Source organism: Sparus aurata, chromosome 10, assembly GCF_900880675.1.
Source record: "Sparus aurata chromosome 10, fSpaAur1.1, whole genome shotgun sequence".
Lineage (NCBI taxonomy): Eukaryota > Metazoa > Chordata > Actinopteri > Spariformes > Sparidae > Sparus > Sparus aurata.
The window spans coordinates 15,740,286-15,761,854 of record NC_044196.1 but is presented as its reverse complement, the minus strand read 5'-3'; the positions used below and the strand labels follow the sequence as shown (position 1 = coordinate 15,761,854).

Below are 21,569 nucleotides of genomic sequence, written 5' to 3'. Positions count from 1 at the left end.
CTGAGGGTTTGACATTGTAGCAAATCCTCCGCGTGATGTCAGCACGAGCGATGACGGGCAGCTACAGGCAGGGAGGCGCGCGCTCGCCGGGACACCGAGCGAACGTTCCCAAAACAACGCGGGGACGCGGAAGGCGGGACTTCCGGTCGGGACTTTCAAATTAAAAGGTAAATGAAAGTTATATAAAGTTCTCAGAAGTCATATTTGATCTTAAGTAAAGATGTAGTGGTGGAATATTACGTTGGTGAAAGTGAACAAGAATCTATGATAACCTCAAATGATTTAAAAAAATCGACAGCGACATTTCAGGCCAATGGCGCAACCAGTGTGATGAACTGGAGACTGTGATGAACTTGCGACTTATCCAGGTTGTGCCCCGCCATCACCTAATGTCAGCTAGGATAGGCTCCAGACCCCGTGACTCTGAAAAGGATAAGCGGTTTCAGATAGTGGATGGACGAATGGGTGGATGGATGGTGCCACCAGTGATGATGTATGTGATGATGCATGATTTTCAGGCACATGTATGACCCAAAAAAAAAAAAAAGCGCAATTGTAAATTGCTGGAATGCTCAAGTAAAGTACAACCTCCCCAAAACTGTACTCAATGAAAGTGCTCGAGTAAATTGAAGTACCCAATTACATTTTATCCCTGACAAAGAAGTAGGCCTATATGCATGCATCTTGTATTCCTTGGCTTCATTACCGCTCAAGGATTTTCAGTTATTTTTAACAGAGGGGATGGGATACCTGCAGTGACAGATTGTCATTAAGTACATTTAGTGAAGTACTGTACTTGTGTGCAAATTTGAAATACTTTGCACTTTTTTTGTCTGCTACTTATAACCATCACTGGCTATTTTCACGGGAAGGCGGATCATCTCCACCTGTTTTTGTGGCAGCAAAACTGAGTGTTTTTTAAGGAGACCTGGGGACATTTCAAGCCATAACTGTGGCGACCAAAACAGGTAGACTATTTTAAGCCAAACCATGATGCATTCCTAACCATAACCAAGTGCTTCTTGTGCCTAAACCAAAGCAAAGCATAACAACAGAGCTGTGACGAGAGAAAAATTGAGAAACTAAACCTAAACAGAAATGTACTTAGCTTAGTCCCATTTTACAATGTACAGTATGATATTCTTTGATATTTTGGGGGGCAGAATAATAGATTCAAAAAGGCTCAACAAAACACAGCACCCCTTTCTCCAAAATGTCTTTTTCACAGTGTATTTGCAACCATATCAAGTCATGTGATGCAAAAACGGGGCCTCGAGATTCAGTAATAAAGAAGGGCCAGACTTCAGGACCTTCGTTGATGCTGTACTTTAGTGGTGCACGCAGGTTTTCACAATCAAAATTAAATTCCAGTTACAGCCTTCCACAACCCACCTTCAGAAAAGCTTAACTACCTTTTGGTCTCCTTCTACCTCTGGCTTGGTTCTCACCACTGGATCCTCATCTGAAAGTGGTTTTGTGCACCCACCAATCATCAGGTTCAAAGGAGGGAGCCTACGCACATATCTTCACTGGTCACATCTGCCACTGCATTGTTGCAGTGAATGTGTGGTACCGAGCAGTGTGGTACACCAGTATGTAATTGTCCTTCAGGAAAATGAGATGTTAAGTTGCGAAGAGAAAAAAGGTGTGTATTGAGTGGTTAAAGTCAATACAAGACGTTACTTTAAAGCACATATTTTAAATTTGAGTACTTGTTGACTCAGAGGCAGAACTACTGCATCTGAAAAATTCAAGTCTGTTAAACCGTTAATATTCTCGAAGCTAACTGGGAGTGCCTACATGTTATCTTTGCCCTGATCTTTATCTTGCACAGTCAAGACCCAGACGGAGTTGAAGTACATTCTGTGGTGATTCAGTGGTTATACACACCACCATTACCACCCAGACACACAAGGATCATCAAAGAGAAGAACCCGGAAAACATCTGCTCCCATGAGGAATCTGTTTAATGTAGCTGCGCCATATCATCATCAAAATACAGGACAGCTTGCACATCAGTTCAGTCACATTCAGCTCAACCCTTCACTTAGCTGAACACGTATTGATTATCATTAATGAGTAAAAAAAAACAACCTCAAAATAATACTTGTTACAGTTGTACAAATGTCAAGTCAGAGTCAGTTGCGTGACCACTCCCAGGTGTGCCCTCTGCAAAAGAGCATTTACCATCTAAATCCTCCTTTGCAGCAGGCTTGAAAACCCTGTTGATAAATAAATGTTCAAAAGGGTTTAAGCTTTCCAAATCGAGCTCATTTTGGCCTAAACGTCCCATGAGACTCACTGAACGAGATAAAGTGTAATTAGGGGGGGGGGGGACCTAATGGTCGAGGGAGGGATGCTCATTATGGCGGCATGTCGACCATGGAAATGACCTCTGTGAACATAAATGTACACTGGATGCTTTGGACTGAGTCAACACACGCTTGGACACTCATTGAACTGCAACCTGATGTTTCATTAAAAGAATATTTCTTCCTTCTTTTTTAAAGAAGTCTAAGAGGCAAACAATTTATCGTCCATCAGGCAAATGTTTCCTGGTGTTCCTTACAAAGAATCAACGCAAGATCAAGATTTGCAGGTGTCTTCCATGTGTGGTGCATCGCAAGCATACACACTAAAATGTCTGTTGCATGCATGTAATAAAAAGGCATGCAGGTCATTCACGCTCTTTTATGCGCTTGCAGGGGAGGAGGGCAGGCAGAAGAGGAGGGAAGTAACAGATCTTCAGTGGCAGATAGAGAGGTTTGTGTATACACGAGTACCAATACAAACAGGAGATGCAGGCTTGATAAGAAAATTAAGGGAAAGGGTGCAACTCAAATAAACCAAAACTAATGCACCAACGGACCGATGTACCTCTCTCTCCTCTAAAAACCCTCTCTGTCAGTTACCGAGAGAGAAGCCGAGCGAGGGAGATGAAAGTCAAGTCAGAGCTGCAGACGCACGTCATTTAGATACTCTGGAAGCACAGCCGAGGAGGCATTCCTTGGATTTTCTCATCAGAATTGGATGCAGGACGAAACACAACCCGTCAGAACTCACACGAATTCCTCCTCTTCGGCTGAGGTCACAGGTTTCTGGCGCAGGGGAACAATGGACGTCGGGATCAAAGCGTCAGTCTCGACTCGTCATTTTTAGATTTGAAGGACAAACACTACACCCAAGGCAATTGCAGGTTAGCGTGCCGCGAGAACACCCAGAGGTGGTTCGAAAGATTGTGATTTGGTTGCGCGATTTATGTGCCTCTGTGGTCGGCAAGTGAGGCTGAGCATCCAAAGACGTTCGGATGCAAACACACACATTGAGTGAGAGGTTGTCCGACTGCACAGAAGAATAAGTGAAGAAGGGAACAAGTTCAGCTGCTGTGTGGAACATAAGGACGAAGGCAAGCATGCGACGAATCAGATCGGATCCAAGAAGGTCTCGTTTTATCTAACATGAGGAGTGTGCTTCTTGGAGTCAGTTTTTCTCAAGAACTTACGAGCTGGTTTGTCGAGGTAATGCTACCGAACATCAACAGAACTTGTTTTTGAGTCACAGACAGCTCTGAAAGACCAATGAAGGAGTCGGACCAAACCAAGGATAACCCCCTGACCTGGGATTTTGACCAATCCTGGAGTTCACTGCTCGACCCGGCTGCTCGTCTTTGCCTCAACACCTTGGACTTCTCAGACCTCTGGGACGAGGAAGACAGCACAGAGGACGAGGGTACCAGCTTAACCAATGAACCAACAGCATGCCTCAGAGGCCCTCCGGCACCCCCTCCTCTTCCTCCACCTCCTCCACCTGTCCCACATTTGCCCTCAGCCTCCCATACCGGTGCGACCATCAAATGCCGCACCTTAAAGCTGCACTGGAGGGAGCTGCAGAGTTTAGCCCCCCTTCCGAGGACGACCCGCTTTGGGAGACAGACTATTTGGGCCGGACTCGAGCCAGTCCATTTGGATACAAACAAACTGGAGTACCTGTTTGAATCTAAAGGCGCTAGCACCATTTTTAATGTGGTTTCTGGGAAGCAGGTAAGACGCTTCAGGCTATGCCTCAGAAAATCTCTTCTTTAATCCTTCTTCAGTAGGCTGCGACTCTAAAGTGCACTTACAAACATAGCTAGTATCTTCAGGTTCTTCTCTATATCCCTACACAGAAGCAGCCATCAGTGTCAGTGTTGGCGATGAAGCGGAGTAACATCATAACCATCGCCCTGAGCAGCCTGCCCCCTCCCCGCCTCCTCCCTCCTGCTATCTACGGCATGGACAGCAGTGTGCTGGACAGAGAGGACGTTCAGGTACAGTAAAGGTTGTGCCCTCCAGAATGTGAGCTTCAGCATTTGCCTCACCTCTAAAGTTTGCTTTTTGTTGGAGGGGCTATCTTTGTTATGGTAAAATGAAACATGGGCACAATGCAGATGAGGTCAAACACAGCAGAAAGTCCTAACGGGTCCGACAGTGGGAGTTCATCTCTTTCCACATTTCCTTTCTCAAACAGCGGCTTCAAGCGCTAATCCCAACAGAAGAGGAGCTTTGCTTGGTCAAGGAGGCCAAGGCCCAGAACCCCCACTCCCCTCTGGCCCCAGCCGAGCTCTGCCTTCTCACTTTGGGGGAAATCCCTCATCTGAACTCCAGGCTTCAGCTGTGGGCCTTCGCTCTGGACTACGACTCCTTAGAAAGGGTAAGTGACAGTTGAACGAACATATAATTGGATGAGACGGGGCGTAATCAACAGCAGTTTGTCTGGTTTTAACACCATGATTCAAACGACACGCTAAATTTGTATGATAAAAACAAAACAATATATAAACTAATTTAATCGTGCAGTTCTTCTAGATTTAACAAACGTTACTGGACCGAATGGATCAAATTACACAAATGTGTCATAATCACAAACCAGCTTAACAAATGTTTTATGCAGCTCTGCGTGTGGTTTGTCCAAGTTGTGTTGCCATATCGAGCTAACCAAGATGGCGGACGTACTTGCTCATGCATCACTCACATCAGGCAGCCAACTCAGACTGGGTGGTGACATGGCCCGATGAATATGCTCATTGATTCTCCTGCTTGCTCCACAGTGCGATAACATCACATATTTTTAAATGGCTTTTCTTGGCTCAACAGATGTACAAATCAATTAAAACATTTAAATCACAGAGGATCAACGATTCATTATAGAAAGACTCATGAGTGGCGGTCTGTGAGCTGACCCGCTGTATCCAAGTATAAAAAAAAATACATTCATGATTTGATTGCTTGTCCTAACCCTAACCCTAACCCTCCTCTCAACAGGAGATCGCAGAGCCCCTCTTCCATCTAAAGTTGGCCATGGAGCAGCTCTCAGCCAGCCAGACCTTCAGATGTATTCTGGCAACGGTGTTAGCGATCGGTAACTTTCTCAACGGGTGCAAGGTGAGAGCCTGTCTTTTATTATCCCTCTTCAGTACATTTTTGCGCATTGATGAGACTCACAGTGCATCTTATTTATGCCAAGGCCCGGGGTTTCGAGCTGAGTTACCTGGGGAAGCTGTCCCAGGTGAGGGACACGCACACCCGCCAGCCCCTGCTGCACCACGTCTGTGTGCTCCTGATGCAGCTCTACCCGCAGTCGTCTGACCTCTACTCTGACATCACTGCTGTTACTAAAGCTGGCAAGGTGCGTGGCTCCCCCTCTGTGTGTGTGTGTGTGTGTGTGTGTTCAGCTGTGTATGCTGCACTGCATCTGAGTCTGAGGGCGAATGATTTGGATATATTTACTCCTTTCTTAGACATAAGGGCAGCCAAAACAGGTCAAAACATCCCTCTCGCTCTCGTCTTTTCAGTGCGACTACTCCCTCGTCCAGTCCAACTTCTCCCAGCTGGAGGCCCAGTGCAAAGCATCGTGGGAGCAGCTCAAGATTTTGGACAAGGCGGAGGACAAGAGGAAAGGTGGAAAGGCGCAGAAGAGGAGAGGGGGGGGAGAAGATGAGGCCTCGGCACCCGGGGGCTCGCTCCGTCACAGGTTGCCGAAGATTTTGAAAGAGTACGAGGAGAGGCTGAAGGTGCTGAGAGCCGTCCATCGCCGGGTCATCAACAGGTGTGCTGCGAGCGCATGGTTTATTTCATTTTGTTGATTTCAGTTGACGAGGGCTTCTTGCTTAAATTCAAATCTGAGTCAAACATCTTTCCTGTAAAAAAAAAATTTCTGCTTTCTCCAGGTTCCACTCTTTCCTCTTGTTCCTCGGCTACTCCAAAACCATGGCGAGGGACACCAAAGCGGAGGATTTCTGCAGAACCGTCAGTAACTTCTCTCTGGAGTACAGGACCACGCGGCAGGCCATCCTCCTGCAGAGAGAGAGGGAGCGACAGAGAAGTGGCGCAGAGAGTCCAGGCCCGAACACTCCTGCAGCCAGGAGGAAACATCAGCAAACTCCGTCACAGGTTTTTACTTCATATGCCCTTAATGTGAGGTCAGTTCTGGACAAAATGATTGACTGGATTTGTGAACCTGCTATCTGTCGATCCACCAGGAATGTGAAGAGCAACGTAAGCTGGAGGAGGTGCTGAAAACGCCTGAGTCCACCCCACGACTGGACTTCACGCTGCCTCGGAACCGCAGGAGGATGACAGACATCCCAGGTACTTTACACACCTTTCTCTCTTTTTATCCATCCCTCGTGTGTTTTGCTTAAACCCATGTTCGTTTACTTCTCAGGTTCTCTGTCGCGGAAGCTGACGTGGTGACCCTGCTGATACACTGTCAAAACACATTCAGTCACTGGTGTACTACAAGAAGATTAATGTGATTGTTATTTATGGCATTGGGTTTTTTTTTTTTTGCTCTGCACGTTGTTGTTTATCGGGAAAGAAAATGGACAGGTGTACGAGATTTCACACGCCAATGAAAATGTAATCATGTTTGAGTTTAAATGAAGAGATGCATTAAAGTCTGTGTCGGTTCAAAAATATATCCAACGTGTACATTTATTTGTGTGTTTGGGTTCTGATGAAACAAGAATTAAAGACAAAATGTGTAAAATTTAAATTGAATTATCAATATTACAACATAAACATTAACCCATTGGTGAATATCAACTACATTGATATGTTAGAGGTGCAATATGTGACAGAAAGTGAAAGAATAAAGGGTTTGATGTTTTGACTTGTAAATATTATGTTCCTATCTATCTTGATCCTTTGTCTTCCTGCTCATCTGGGTGTCCAGTGCCATTTGTATATTTAAAAATATTTCAGTTATTTAATTGTTCGATAAAGCTTATTTGGGCTTTTTTAAAATAACTAAAAGCAGTGTCATAAGTAATCTGTTTCTCTATGCTGACAGTAATAGTATAGCATAATATATTACTTTAAATTAAGGTAACTAGTAACATGTAATATTAGCATAATTTTTACAGTAACTTGCCCAACACTGATTGTAACACATTGTTAGAGTAGCTACTTTCTGTTCTTCCACATTCTATCCTATGTTTACAATGTAGCATCAGATGCTAACTGTTTTGCTTGCATTGTTTTCTTTTTTTTATTGCAGCCGGTGACGTCATCACCCTGCCCCGTCCATTCACTGACAGCTGTCGCTCCACGCGCTGCGTACGTTTGTCCGCAGCTGTGTGTCGCCGTGTCACAGATCAATAAAGCTTTGGGAACAACAGTGCAGCGCTGTAGCTGTGTTGCTAGTTTTCTGACTTAGCCTAGCATACATACAGTATACGTCGTCTGTGTTGTGTACTGTACAGGACGTCACTCCTAGAGCCGGAGTGGCAGGCGCGTCGGCCAATCCGTGGCGCGTATGTACACACGGCGCTGCTCAAATAGCCAATCAGAAAACAGCTACGCCGGCTGTGGGCGTCACCCTCCCCGTTGTGTGTGCGAGTCGACGCCATTTCGTGTCCACTGGTTTCAAGGTGATACAATCAGCCTGCAGAGCCGGATCTTTACCCACTCAAGTAAAAACAGCGTTGAATTTTACTCATTTTTAGTATTAAGCTCCTGGTGAGTATTTTTAACCGAGAGATTTTTCCCTATTTTTAAAAAAATATTTTTTGTCCTGACTCTGAGCCCGTCTTTTGGACTTTTTTTTGTTTTTTGTTTTTTTTTATTTTTAATGCATTTTTCCTGGCTGGTGTTTTCCCGAGACTGTGTTTGGCTTTTAGTGGCGTACATTTTGTGATGGCAATGTGAGCTGCGCAGACAAAAAAAAAACAACCCAAATCCTCAAAAAAACTAGTTTTAAGTAGCATTCACGACGACATTTTTGCCTTTTATTTTTCGAGTGAGACGTCCATTTTCCAGTGCTGCTGCTGTGTTACCTTGTTGTTGAATCTGATTTGTGGTCGTATTTTCGAGGAGGGCAATATGGAAGAAGGTTCCAGTCTTTTCTGGACAGTGTTCAGAACGGGTCGCCCTTTTTCTGGAGACGTGTTTTTAAAAGGCTTTTTATGCTCGTCCTGTGTTTTGCCCCCCCCCCCACCTGTAACTTGATGTGCAGTGGTTGACATTGACTCCATGAGACGTGTTTTTACCCCCCGTTTTCCTTGTCATTTTGCCATTTGCTCAGACAGTGTATTTTCTGCAGCAAGTCTCTCAGGAATGATGTAATTTTTGCAGGCAAGATGGGTGTTTTGTTTTTTTCTTCTTCTCCCCCCCTCCCTCCCTCCCCCTCAGTGAGAAGTGGGTGCAGTCATGGACCTGGGATTTCTGTGTGACATGATTTGTGCTTTTTGGTAATTCTGATATTATCATCTTAAGTTTGTTTGCAGTTTTATTCTGAGCTGTGGAGCTGCTTAGACCCAGGAGGGAGGCCTACAGAGGGGCTGCACTGAGCTGTAAACAGGCCTCTACATGCCTCTCCTCCTTGTCTTGAATATGTTTTTTTTTAATTATCTGTGGAGAAAAAAAAAAAAAAAAAAAAACTCCTGCTGCAGACAGTGTAGACTCATAGTTAACATTTAAACTGCCAGACCTCCCTCCCCCCTTTGGCCCCAAAGTGTGTCCTCTGTAAGTGCCCTTGAGCAGGAGTCTCTCCACGCTCCAGCGGCGCTGTTCTGCAGCCGACCCTGTACTCTGGCCCCTGTGAGGGGGGCAGCCAGGAGCAAAGAGTGCCGAACCACCAGCTATCTTGGACTGGTGATGCTCTGACGTGCACTTAGAAGCTGACGCCAGCATCTGACACTGTCCTTGTCGTGCCGATTTGGTGTCAGATTGCGTAGAAGATCGCGTTTTACAGACAACCAGCAGTAGTATTAGTTTTAAAAGACTAATTTTAAACCCGTTATCTAATATTTTCATGACCAGTTGCTGCTAAACTTGGCGCCATGGTCGCCTGCCAACTCTCCTACCAGATAGTGGTTGCTCTTATTTTTGAAAAGTAAGATCAAATTTTGCAGTTTAAATGTCAATAACTGATGCGATTCAAGCACTGGAGGTAAAGCAAGCCAGTACCCGCCAGAAGAGAATGATTTTGCTTTATGAATACCTATTAATTAATTAATTAATTAATTAATTAATTAATTAATTAGTCTTAAGATAATTAAACTTAGTGTTTGCTTCTGATAAAGGAGACTATTTCAATCTTGCATAACTTTTGCGGAAATCTTGTTACGCACAGGCATTTATAAGTTTGAGATCTGTGTATTTTAATTTAAAATTTGGAATTATAATATTTACAATATAAATGAGGTAATAGTACATTACCTTCTGTAACAGAACTAACAAGCTGTCCTCGTAAGAAAAATAAGATTTGAAGCTAGAAAAGGTGGCAGGGTCCGCCAAATATATACAGTATGACATTGGGTTGTCCTTTTCAATGCCAGTTTGTTTATTCTATGGTGAAAACAGTTTGTTAGGTTTTGTTCATTTAGTTTGTTTGGACATTTAAAAAGAAAAAAACATTCAGTGAAGATCATTCTCCATTAAAATGTCTTCCCATAATGCACCTTTAATTACTTATTTTGAAAATAGCACTTAAAATAAAAAAAAACACATATTTAGTGAAGCGCTGGAGACATTCTGGTTGTCCTTTTTGCAAAAAGCAGAGCCTTACATTTCTTTCTTTGTTATTTTCATGTTTGAATTAATTGGACCTATTTTCATTTCATTTGTTTCATTCTCAAAATGAGACGCGAGGGCCAAAGTTGGCCCAAGATAAGGTTTAGTTTAGCCCAGCAGATGTTGTTAGCCCAAACATTTTTTTTAGATATTGTTTTTTAAATGTATGATAAGTTTAATGCTCTTTAAATGGGAAAGATCTCAAAAATGTTATTATTTTTCATTCTCAGAGCTACACCTGACACAGGAAGTGAGGCAGCTAAGTGATCTTAGCACCAGTGGTCCATCATTGACTTTTAGTTTTTGACCTCAAGGGAAAAAGTTTGGGCACCCCTGTTTTCATACAATTGGTTTAGCCCTGCTGGTGAAGTAAAGGTTATTCTCATTTGCCAGATTTTTCATCTTCTTTTCTTTCCATATATTGCTCGCCCTGCTTGTGGTGATAACAGTTCATTTTTAGAAGCTCCTCTTTTCTAATATTCCGTTTTTTTGTTTCCCCCTCTTTAGTTTTTGAAGCCACTTTTTTGAACGGCGGCGAATCGTAAGTTGATCTCAACCTTCTTTTTTTTTTTTCTTATTTTTTCTTTTTTTCCACCTCCAACTTTTGCATCACTTTTTTATTTTTTATCTTACACTTTTGTTTTCACCCTTTTGTGATTTAGACCCCCTTTTGGACTTTCGTAGAGCAAGTAGCATGTAGTGTTATTTTTATTTACTTTCTTTTTTTGTGCTGTGAAAGTAGAAAATTAACTGTTTGGCATTAGCGGCCTCTGACACGAGCTTCCCAAATGTTCCCAATTTATGATAAACCAATGCATAATCAGTTTTGATTACAAGAGACCTGATTGTTGGCTAAGTGCTGAATAACACTCCCATGTACACCCAGTCCCTGGATTGAAGACTGCCGCTGAAAAAATAAGTCCTGATTTTTGCTTTGTAATGTCTTTTTTTTTTTTTTGAGTGTGCATGTCATTTGTTGGAGTCAAATTACCCTCAGAAACACACAGATATACCTGCTCTTATCATCCCAAATGGTACTGTAGCACCCATTAAAATCAGCATGCCTGCTGAATACCATGAATTACTAACCTTTCCAGTAATTGCTAATCTGTTTGATTGAAAGCAGTGACCTTTTTTTGCACCTTTTTATCAAAAAACAACCTACAGACATCCACTATCAGCTACACAGAGCTTTTAAAACCTCATTAAACCTCAAAGGTTCAGATTTTTACCCTATTTTTCTTCGTTTTTTTCCTCCTTAAATCTGTAAAGTACATGTACACAAACCAACATCTCTACGGAGCTGCTCTGACCGTCTTTTTGTCTCCAGTCCCGAGAGCTGCAGTCGCAGAGTCTTTTCACAGTTGAAGCACCAAAACACACACTTACACTGCTGATCCAGTGAGCCCACTGTCCAGTATGAACTAAAGATATTCAGTTTGTTATCACACAATGAAGCCCAGATGAGGCAGAGGATGGAAAAGTGACTGATGTTAGACTGTAAATATCATGTCATTGAATGAATGGACACATGAAACATGAAGGGCCACAGAGAGGGCTGCATAGATCAGTAACAAGTCAAGTCCATAGTGAAGATACAGCAGACTTACCTGCAGTTTCTGGTATTTATAAAGAGAAAACAATGATGTTATTGGCCAAATTATCTTACTTGTTCAAGTACTTACTCTCGTTCAAAGAATTGTATTTGTATTCAAATTTAAAGCGTATTCATTTACTAATTTCTTCTCAACCAATAATATTCCCTCCCTTTCTCCTTAAAACAGTGAAATACTGACAGGCAGACCAAAAAAAAAAAAACTAAATTGAAGACGTAAAATTAACACAGACAAGTAATTTGACTTGTTTCACTCATGAGTCCACACCTGTGGAGGACTAACGTTCCCAAAATCAAAACTAAAATCAAGCAATAGATAAATGATATGCTATTTAATTACTAAAATAATATTAATAGTAAACTTCGGCATGAATCCATTTTTAAACTTGATTTTCTGTTTTAATTTTCTTCTGTATGTATTTGCCTTTCTATTAATCCCTTAAAATATATACATCACAATTTGATTTTCCATTTCATGTTTTCATTTCGTTTTTAAAGATTTTTTTTGTCTTATTTTATTTTTTACATATTTCTGTATTAATTGAAAAGTTGATACGTAAATCCATAAACTAATTAATAAAAGCATTAATAAATGAATAAGAAAGATAGTAAAGTGATTTAAATGAAAGGGGAATTAAGACAAAGTTAAAACTTTATTTATTTATTCAATTTATTTCATTCTGGCAGTTTCAGGCCTCCATACTGGTCAACTTTCAAGTCATGTCATCAAAACAGTGACTCATGACCGAATCTCTGCCATTTGGCCTGGTTTCACTTCCCAGAAGTTGCGAAAAACCACTTGATAATAAATATGATGAATGTCAAAGTCCGACCGCCAAGTGGTACTGTAACTTGATTATGATTGCAACTGGGCTTAACAGGCAGCAGACAAGTGCGGCATGAAGAAAGATTTGGATAATCAAGACGTCCAGTGTGCCAAAGAGAGGAAAGTCACACGGGCAAACAGGACGAGTTCTTACAAGTAGATCATGACCAGCAGAAAGACCACTGTGGGCTTCAGTATGTTTGTATCCAATAGGCTACTGCATGTAAGATGTTCCTGTTATTTTGTCCGACCAGAGTGTGAGTATTAAAGGTGCACTGTGTAGTTTTGGGGAAGAGAAAGATCTGCATTGACTGATCATTTTTTTATGCCTAACCAAACTAAATAAACTCTCTGAAGGGACAACACAACTTCATACTGTCGTACTTTGTTTATATGTGGCGGACCCTGCCACCCTCCTAGCTTTAAACAGTGTCCTGGGGGCCTTTGAGAACAGCTTGTTTATTCAGTTATGGAAAAGATAAATATTTCTGAGTTCGTTAAATCACCTCAATGATATCGTAAATTTGAATATTCTGAGTTTGAATTTCTTCTCCAAAACTACATAGTGTCCCTTTAATCAGCACCAAATTATCCAGTAAAATGCCTGATTGGTTGTAGTAAACATAAGCACATGGACCGCCCGTCTATAAACCCTGTATATACCTGCATGAACCCCGACACGCCGCAAAGAATCAGAAGCATTTGTGAAGCAGCCTGTGATCGTCACACATCCACCGCCACCACACACACTGTCAGCTTGCCAAGAGATAGAACCATCCCAGCCAAATCATGTAGAGGAGAGCGGAGCATTAAGCTTTGGCCAGACAGCCGGCTGCTTACTGTGTAATCCCCTGCTAGCAGCTACTGGGCAGAGATGGAGAGGCTGCCGCTGGGCCATAGTTTAGCCCAGCTGGCAGCGGCGCTGCGTATTGGCAGGTGAGACGTGGTCTTTGTAATGGCTGAAGTGGCCGATGATGAGACGAGCGGCACGCAGGACTGAGGGGGAATTAGCCGAAATACACGGCAGGCACACAAAAGGCCAGTGAATAAAGCTGGTGTTAATGTGTCCTGATGCTGAAAGAAGGAAAAAAATCCTACAAAGATAAAAACAAGAACGTATTAATCTGCAGGATGTGGACAAAATAACAGAAACACATTACAGCAAGACCCTGGAGCAGATATCTGATCTCTGAGGCTGCGCGACGGTCATTTTCCATGTCACAAATGAAATGTCGGATCATTTGGAACGTGCATCCAAGCCCCCCCCCCCCTGCAATGTTACATAACTTTGCAGTGTTTGCCACTAATCACACTCGCTGACACACTTACACAACTGACACAGTTGTCGCTCAAGTTCCTGGTGCATCCGTTGCTAACACTAGATTTATGTAAAGCAGCAGAGAGGTGTTTGGAAAAGCTTGATGGCTTTTGGACAAATGCAAAACTGTTTGAATGGTAAAAGAGGAACAAGACACTGAAAGAAACCCGAAGGGACGAACATGAAAATTCTGATCACACCTAACAGACAGCTGCTACACTGGAATGCAGTTATTCACCTCTGATAGCATCATATGACCGTTTTTATGAATGTTACAAGTTAAGCCATTTCACTTTTTTGGCTACCTTGTTTTTATTTAACAAGTAGTTTTGTTATAGAGCGGCACACAGTTAATCCCGGCCATCAACGTTGGCCTGCCAGATGTTTCAGTTTGGCCTGCCAGATGTTTCTCACAGAAAAAAAAGTAAATAAATGAATTTGTGTGTGACAGCATATGTGAATAAAGTAGTATAAAGCCCTTGGTGTCTCCAGAGGAAGCTTGTGTGTAATCTGATAAATTGCCTCCAGTGATGTCACTCAGTGTCTAGTTGCATTGTGGGTAGTGTAGTCTAGCATTCTGCTCCTATAACACCGTTCGACCCACTATGGAGAGTTTATAAACAAACGATCAGAGTAGATGCCTCACATTGTTCTTTTTCAAAACCTGGTGCCTACATTACCCACAATGCAACGCAGCCACTGAGTGACATCACTAGAGGAATTTGATTGAAATACATAAAAGGCTTTATTCTACTTTTTTCACACGTGCAGTAGTACTCCCCCAGACCTGCATACACACTTTAATGTGGGAAAATAGTGGAATTACCCTTTAAATATGAAGGATCCTTAACTACTAATAATTTTTCATGATATTTTTGCATCGTAGCCAAACAAAACGATTCGCCATTAAAGCAACATCATGAAGAAATCTTCAACACCGTCGTAAATACAAATCCCAGATCTGTAACAGTTTGTCAGACGTGATGAAACACTGATTATAAGCTTAAGGAAGGTTGTTTACTGCTGTTTCAGAGACTCACCCGGACAGCAACAGTTTATACAAAAATATGGAAAGTCTTTTGAAAATGACTTCCTCACTCAAGTGAAATATCTTGTTCTGTCATAACAAACATTTATCCCACAGGTTTTTTTTTCTTCAAAATACATGTTATCTACCACCTCCTTCCCCCTTTTTTAACCACTCCTTGGGTTTGCAAATAATCCAGAGGGGGGGAGAAAAAAAAAATGCAATCCTTTTTTTTTTTTTGGGGAGGTGTAGTAGATGTCTCCACACAGTCACCGACTCATAGCTCTCCGACGACCCTCTTCTCTCCAACAGACTCACACAGGCAGGCAGACCTCCACCGAGCCGAGTACAGACACAATGGAGTGAGTGCTGGCTGCTTCATGACCTGATCACACTCTGTCTGTTCACCTGTGTTGTAGAGGGTAGCAAGTAGGAGTCACACCTTGAATTTTCTTATGTGTGAATGACTGATTGTAATGCCATTTTGCTTTCGTAAGGACGCATGTGACGATAGCATCAGTTCACCAGAACAAAACAACAACATATTGCTTGTTCTAGCTGCTGAAATGCTGAAGAAATGCCGCTTTTTCTCTATTTTACATGACTCTAATTTGAATATTATCTTTGCTTTGGACTGTTGGCTCTGGACATTTTCCGGCATTTAATTAGACTAATGAATCGTAAAATGTCTTAAACCCAGTATCAAAGATCTTGAACACTCACAAGGTCATAACTTACACTGACCTCGGTGCAGAGACACAGATTTGTAGTGCAGGGAAAAACACATTCCCTTTCTTCTCCCCCTCCTGTCTTCTAAGTATTGTCTCTGATCTGGTATCTCCTTCTCTGCCCTGCTGTGTAGTTGGTCGTCGTCCTCCGACTCCAGCCTGATGGCTAGCAGCAACGTGACCAACAAGACCGACCCGCGCTCCCTCAACTCCCGCGTCTTCATCGGCAACCTCAACACCCTGCTGGTCACCAAGGCCGACGTGGAGGCCATCTTCTCCAAGTATGGCAAGGTCGTGGGCTGCTCCGTCCACAAGGGCTACGCCTTCGTCCAGTACTCCAATGAGAGGAACGCACGGGCCGCCGTGGCCGGCGAGGACGGACGCATGATCGTGGGACAGGTGCTAGGTGAGGTTCCAGGCTCCACAGCATTTCACAGCGTATGTGAGTCAACACATTGTTCATTAGTTCCTAACGGGGCCTCTTGTCTTCTTCCAGATTTCGGCCACATTGTGTGCACGGTGTGCCACAGGAAGTTAGCATTAACAAATTAGCTAACTGATTGATGAGTGGAAAACAGCTGTGAATACATTTTTGTTATATGTGAAAAGGGAAAAGTTTGATGACTTATTCAGCTAACACTGGTAGAAATGCTAGCTTTATGGATTTGTCACACGTTTGTCACTGTTTCAAGTCTTTGTGCTAAGCTAAGCTAACCGACTGTTGGCTGTAGCTGGGGTTATGATCTTAGCTTATCTCTCAGTGAGGAAATTAAAGATTCTGACCACAGCAAACATATTGTTATTTTTCTTAATTACTCTTTTGAAATAGTTATTGTTTTATATGGCCTATTTTACTGTCATATCCCAGCATGCAATTGGGTTAGGACAAGAAAACACCACAAACAGGCCATGATACAGTCACTTGTGTCACAAATTACAGCTGTCAGTTTGCTTCAATGAAAACCCAGGACGGAATTGTGTTTTTCAGCCTGTGTGCTGCCCTCTAGTGTCTAGAACCAGGAAGTCAACAACACTGAAAGGAAGAATTCTTGTGCAAATGATTTTTAACAACACCAGAATCTGTCTTCAGAGTAGAGACAGAGAAACAGCTGTTTCCGATCCAGATTCCCTGACCTGTCTTGGTGCTCAACGCAGGTTAAAATAAATGTGAGTGAATCATTATTTAGCACCTGGCGGGGGTTAAAACCTGCGTTAGGCCTTCAAAATAACACACCATCAGTTGGAGAGGAACGAGTGATAAAATGTGCTAATTAAGATTTCACACTTTCCGTTCATGACATGTTCTGGCGCGGTCCAGTCCCGGTCCTGGAAACTGTAACTCGTCCTTCCCTGACTCTTGTGTTTTCCCTCCCTCAGACATCAACCTGGCAGGCGAGCCGAAACCTCACAGATCGAAGACGGTGAAGCGTTCTGCGGGAGACATGTACAGGTGCGAGCGCGCTGATTCTCACAGCTACGACGTAGAAATGTCAGCAGGGAACATCATGTAAGCAACAAAGTGTTTTTTTCCTGTAGTTAATCTTTCCACCGCGTCTCTGCTCCCTCCACAGTTCATCTCTTGACTTGGACTATGACTTTCAGAGAGATTACTACGATAGGTAAGCTGTTTATTTAGTATATATATCCTATTCTGCTGCTCATAGTACCTTAAACAATGGAGGTAGTACATTCTGTCTTTGGATAATCAACTTGGTACTGGATATTTCCTTCATTAGATCATTACGCCACTAAGGTATCTGATGTGAAAAAAAGTGCATTTGTTCTCTCTTAATCAGGCTAAATAAATAAATGAATGAAAGAATGAATGATGATTAAAATCAATAAATCATTATTTTGGCAGTATGATGATTTATTCAGCTTAGATTGGCCGCTGCAGCCAGCACACTTGAAAAACAGGAAGCTTTTATTTTGAAGGCGAGCTGTCTCTGCTTCAGGCTCTCGACCTCTTTTTTTTTTTTTTTTTACAAGTTGGATGATAGGATAAGTTGACAGTCTGGTGCCATGAATCACATTGTACAGCTTTGTTAGATGCAACAATGAGAAATGCAAAGCGTTAACAGTGTTCAGACAACATCGGGTTTTGAAGAACGAGCTGTCATCCGTCAAATTTTGACGGATGTGCTAATTGAATTAGCACAAGAAGGACAACGCTGAAATTAGGAAATACCCCCTAAACTGTGCAAATTAATTACATCTTTTCATGCACCGACCATCTGCTTGCAAATGTGTTCTTTCTTTCTTTCTTCCTTTCTTTCTTTCTTTCTTTCATTCTTTCATTCATTCATTCATTCATTCATTCTTTCTTTCTTTCTTTCTTTCTTTCTTTCTTTCTCATCCACTATTTATATGTTGAAATCAATATATAACATGTTTAACATTCAATTTATTACATCTAAGTATGTGATTTAAAGGGAACTTAACCACCAAATCACATGAAATTTACCAAAGTGTAAAAAATATGATGGCAGTTAGCGAGGCTACTGAGATCTGTTATGCTAGCTGGTTTTAGCGAGGTTGGAGATGACATACTTCCATCAATAACATTTCTTCTTTAGAGATGTCAGATATTCAGTCGAATTAATCCCAAATGTGTCGATGTGCAAAATATTGCAATTTAAAATGTATTCTTGTTTTTGTTTTTTAAATTATTATAAATATATAGCTTAGCTCTTCAGGTTTTTGATTAGCATGCATGGTGATTTTTATTAAAAAATGAAACACTGACCAAACATGATTTTTGCAACTAAATTTTCTAAAGTTGACATGAGATTTTCACAGTGATGTCTGTGGCACCGTTCCATCATTGCGTCCCTGTGTCTCAGGATGTACTCCTACCAGTCCCGGGTGCCTCCTCCCCCTCCCCCACTGTCCCGCGCCGTCATCCCCTCAAAGCGTCCGAGGGTCAGTCTGAGCGGCGGAGGGAGCCGGCGGACCAAAACCAGCTTCTCCTCCTCCAAGAGCAGCCAGAGGTCCTCCCGTACGAGTAGGTACCGCTGCTGTCTCACGATCTCAGACGTCAAACAAAGCTGGTAATCACTTTTTTTTCTGCCGCTCGTCCTCCCCACAGTGAAGGTGGACGACCTGCAGACCATCAAGAGAGAGCTCACGCAGATCAAACACAAGGTGGACTACCTGCTGGAGAGCCTGGAGCGCATGGAGAAGGACCACAGTAAGAAGTCAGGTAGGGAAGGAGTACTCAGAAAAGTCCTGCCTCGGAAACTTTACTTGTTACTTTGCCGACGTGGGACTGCTAAATGCCAAAGGAAGCGAAATACGTCACTGCAAATGCCAAATGCATAACAGGAGGTTGTTTTTCTCACCCTTTCCAAAAGTCACAACATATTCTCTGTGACTCACGCTGCACTAAGATTAGTCACGAAGGGGCATATTCAAGTTGCATCCAATTAAATGGACTGTGAATCCTTCAAAACATCAGCCTCCACCACCATATAAAATCTCCATGTCCTTCAAGTGAACTAACACTGGTTAGGAGTTAGGATGGAGGTAACCGAGCAGAATCGTCCTCCCTGTTTTAAGTTTGGAGGGTCCTCGATCCCATCCACCTCTCTCTTTCTCTTCATAGCACACTATTTTCCCCTCCATTTCCTCAGAGATGAAGAGCAAGCCGGAACCGGGCGAGGTGTCCTCCCTCAACTCCTCCACCTCCAGCAAGAAGGATGACAGCCTGAAGCGCGACAGAGAGAGCCAGGAGCTGAACGACTCCGAGGACGAGGGAGATCTGCTGGAGGACGACGACGAGGTGAGGAGGGAGGGGGGAGGGAAGCGTAGTCCAAAACACAGTGTTTTAAACATAAATGGCGACCCAATGGTGATGAACTGTGATTGAGGATCCTTTTATTTGAAGGCCCCAACTTATAGTTGGATGCATTTTGCTCTTTTTATAGCCTTTTTTCCCCAATTGTGAGCACTTGTTTCTGACTATCTTATATGCACAAAGCTCGTGTAAATAAGAAAACAAAGAACTATAAAATTGCATTTTGTTGGTCAGTCACCTGGGTATTTCCTCAGAAAAAACAAGTGTAGATGTGCATTTTAAGTGATAATCTTATTAAATTTGAACTTGGACCATGTAAGACTTTATGATGTAGACCCATTCCAGCTATTAGGGGCAGCTACAGGTCATCTGCAGGATTGTTGTGGGAGGAAAAATTGGACTGTTGCCTTTCAGTAGAGCACAAAACCATTGCTGAATTTACTTTTGGGCTAGTTTTAGGATCATTTTAGATACATTTTTATGAATGGTAAGTAGCTTTATTTTGTTAGACCAATCATCCAAAACCCAAAGATATTCAATTTTTCAAAAACATGACCACAACACAACCCAAACACAATCTCCTGAGTCTGTCGCATCTTCGGATTTCCTCCATGTGACGAGCTCATTGTGTTCTTTCTCCTGCCGTGCAGATGAAAAGCAGAGGGAGAGAGGAGGAGGAGGAGGAGGAGGAGGAGGAGGGCGAGCAGGAGGAAGGAGAAGACGACGGCGATAGCGCCAACGGAGACGACTCCTAAACACCACACAGGCACACACACAAACACACGCGCGCGCGTACACAAAACAAATTGTGTATGATTGTATATCTCCACACCAGACTCGTACACAGTGGTCATGTGCTCATATCTGCTGAATTGACTGGACATTTCTACACAGTATTGTAGATATCGCTCTCTCTCTCTCTCTCTCTCTCTCACGCACATATGCAAAATCATAAAACATGTCAAGTATTTGTTTCTGGATTTTCCAATTTTATTTCCGAGTTGCTAATTTGATGTTCGGATTATTTTTGTTGTTGTTGTTATTTACGTTTGTATGGACATTTTTTTCCGTTGGATAAATCCAAACTCTGATATGTGACATTTACACAACACTCAAGTTCAATTGAGGATAAACTTAACATTTTCTAATACTGTATGTTTGAACTCAGGGCCGGGACACTAAAACATAAAAGCAGTTAAGGCCCTGTTACTATTTTACTTTAGATTCTTTTTTTTTAGACGATTGTGTTGAATTGATGCCCAGATATTAACAAATTACCACCTGGCTGCGGCTGACGTTGAAATAAATCTGGATTAAGAACAAACTACCAGACATGGTACTTACAGCCCCGAAAATGTAAACATTTTGAAATATATTCCTCATCCAGCTGCTGTACAGCTGCCTCCCAACCAGCAGGTGGCAGTGTATCACAAAAACTGGCCACAATAGAGGCCACAAGGACTTATTTCTGTTGATCACAGAAAACCTTCACCTTCTGCTCATCAGATAACATGAGCACGTACAAAGCATCACATTGAACTGCACAGCAACGCTCGGAGAAAACCCCCCTCGCTCTGTAGAACATTTTCGTTTGTTGCTGAGGTTTTTTGCAACCTTACCTGACCTTGACTTGTGTAATGCAGTGTTTCTCCATGATTGTCTGTTTCCGATGATGTTTTTCTTTTTTTTCTTTTTCATCCGACTGCACTGGTGAAAGTAAATAAAACATGTTTTCCAAGTTGAAACCTGTCCGAGCTTTTTGGTACAATTCAGAAAAATGCGCTCGGGTGCAGCGTGAGGGCCGTGGGAGGTTGGCGTGCCTTCAAGGTGGAGCTTTATGAATGGTGGATGATGGGTTGTGCAGTAGCACGAGAGTGTGATTAAAATATACAATGGGTGGGTGTAATGCAGAGCTGACAGGTTGAGGCTGGACTGAGCTTGAAGTGCTTTTAATACCTCGTCCAAGACTCTGGGTCTGTATTTTCTCATGCTGCTCCAGCAAAGCAGATAGTTTTAGAGATATTTGTCTTGAAATTTTCTGCAAAAATACCCTTTAGTGAAAGCTGATTGTCCACAGTAAAGGCAAAAATAAGAATTTAAAGATGATATCTTATAACGGGAGTTTCAATTATTCGATTTATAATAAGATCAGTTTGTTAGCCAATTGAGTTTGCACTTTTAGCCAACTGGCTCCATTACAAGTGTGC

At 42.4% G+C, this 21,569-nt stretch overlaps 2 protein-coding genes across 6 annotated transcripts; both read left to right on the top strand.

Annotated features, from left to right (window-relative positions):
* The first annotated feature begins 39 nt into the window (after positions 1–39).
* LOC115589548 (FH1/FH2 domain-containing protein 1) lies at positions 40–6,957 on the top strand. 2 transcript variants are annotated; one of them, XM_030430497.1, is made up of 10 exons: positions 55–167; positions 2,706–4,040; positions 4,166–4,306; positions 4,507–4,689; positions 5,301–5,420; positions 5,503–5,664; positions 5,831–6,084; positions 6,206–6,428; positions 6,518–6,626; positions 6,703–6,957. In XM_030430497.1, the coding sequence occupies exons 2-10, from the start codon at positions 3,579–3,581 to the stop codon at positions 6,729–6,731; spliced, it is 1,683 nt and encodes a 560-aa protein (XP_030286357.1). In that variant the 5' UTR covers positions 55–167; positions 2,706–3,578; the 3' UTR covers positions 6,732–6,957. The 2 variants fall into 2 exon arrangements, with proteins under 2 accessions (XP_030286358.1, XP_030286357.1); XM_030430498.1 differs by lacking the exon at positions 2,706–4,040 and having other exon boundaries at positions 40–167.
* Positions 6,958–7,690: 733 nt separating this feature from the next.
* hnrnpc (heterogeneous nuclear ribonucleoprotein C) lies at positions 7,691–21,107 on the top strand. Of its 4 annotated transcripts, XM_030430522.1 has the most exons (10): positions 7,865–7,997; positions 10,560–10,593; positions 15,151–15,200; positions 15,701–15,972; positions 16,944–17,016; positions 17,138–17,185; positions 18,410–18,570; positions 18,655–18,768; positions 19,199–19,347; positions 20,013–21,107. In XM_030430522.1, exons 3-10 carry the CDS (start codon positions 15,196–15,198, stop codon positions 20,115–20,117), a joined length of 927 nt encoding a protein of 308 aa, XP_030286382.1. In that variant the 5' UTR covers positions 7,865–7,997; positions 10,560–10,593; positions 15,151–15,195; the 3' UTR covers positions 20,118–21,107. The 4 variants fall into 4 exon arrangements, with proteins under 4 accessions (XP_030286381.1, XP_030286382.1, XP_030286384.1 ...); XM_030430524.1 differs by lacking the exon at positions 15,151–15,200; XM_030430523.1 differs by lacking the exon at positions 10,560–10,593 and having other exon boundaries at positions 7,873–7,997.
* Positions 21,108–21,569: the final 462 nt, after the last annotated feature.

What these genes read in the sequence shown, in the direction of transcription:
- LOC115589548 (XM_030430497.1), top strand. Translation starts at nt 3,579, where the DNA reads ATGAAGGAGTCGGACCAAACCAAGGATAACCCCCTGACCTGGGATTTT. An exon ending in ATGTGGTTTCTGGGAAGCAG is followed by an intron (nt 4,041 to 4,165) that starts GTAAGACGCTTC and finishes ATCCCTACACAG; the next exon opens with AAGCAGCCATCAGTGTCAGT. An exon ending in CATCGCCGGGTCATCAACAG is followed by an intron (nt 6,085 to 6,205) that starts GTGTGCTGCGAG and finishes TGCTTTCTCCAG; the next exon opens with GTTCCACTCTTTCCTCTTGT.
- hnrnpc (XM_030430521.1), top strand. Translation starts at nt 7,795, where the DNA reads ATGTACACACGGCGCTGCTCAAATAGCCAATCAGAAAACAGCTACGCC. An exon ending in CCAGAGGTCCTCCCGTACGA is followed by an intron (nt 18,571 to 18,654) that starts GTAGGTACCGCT and finishes TCCTCCCCACAG; the next exon opens with TGAAGGTGGACGACCTGCAG. An exon ending in GGACCACAGTAAGAAGTCAG is followed by an intron (nt 18,769 to 19,198) that starts GTAGGGAAGGAG and finishes CCATTTCCTCAG; the next exon opens with AGATGAAGAGCAAGCCGGAA.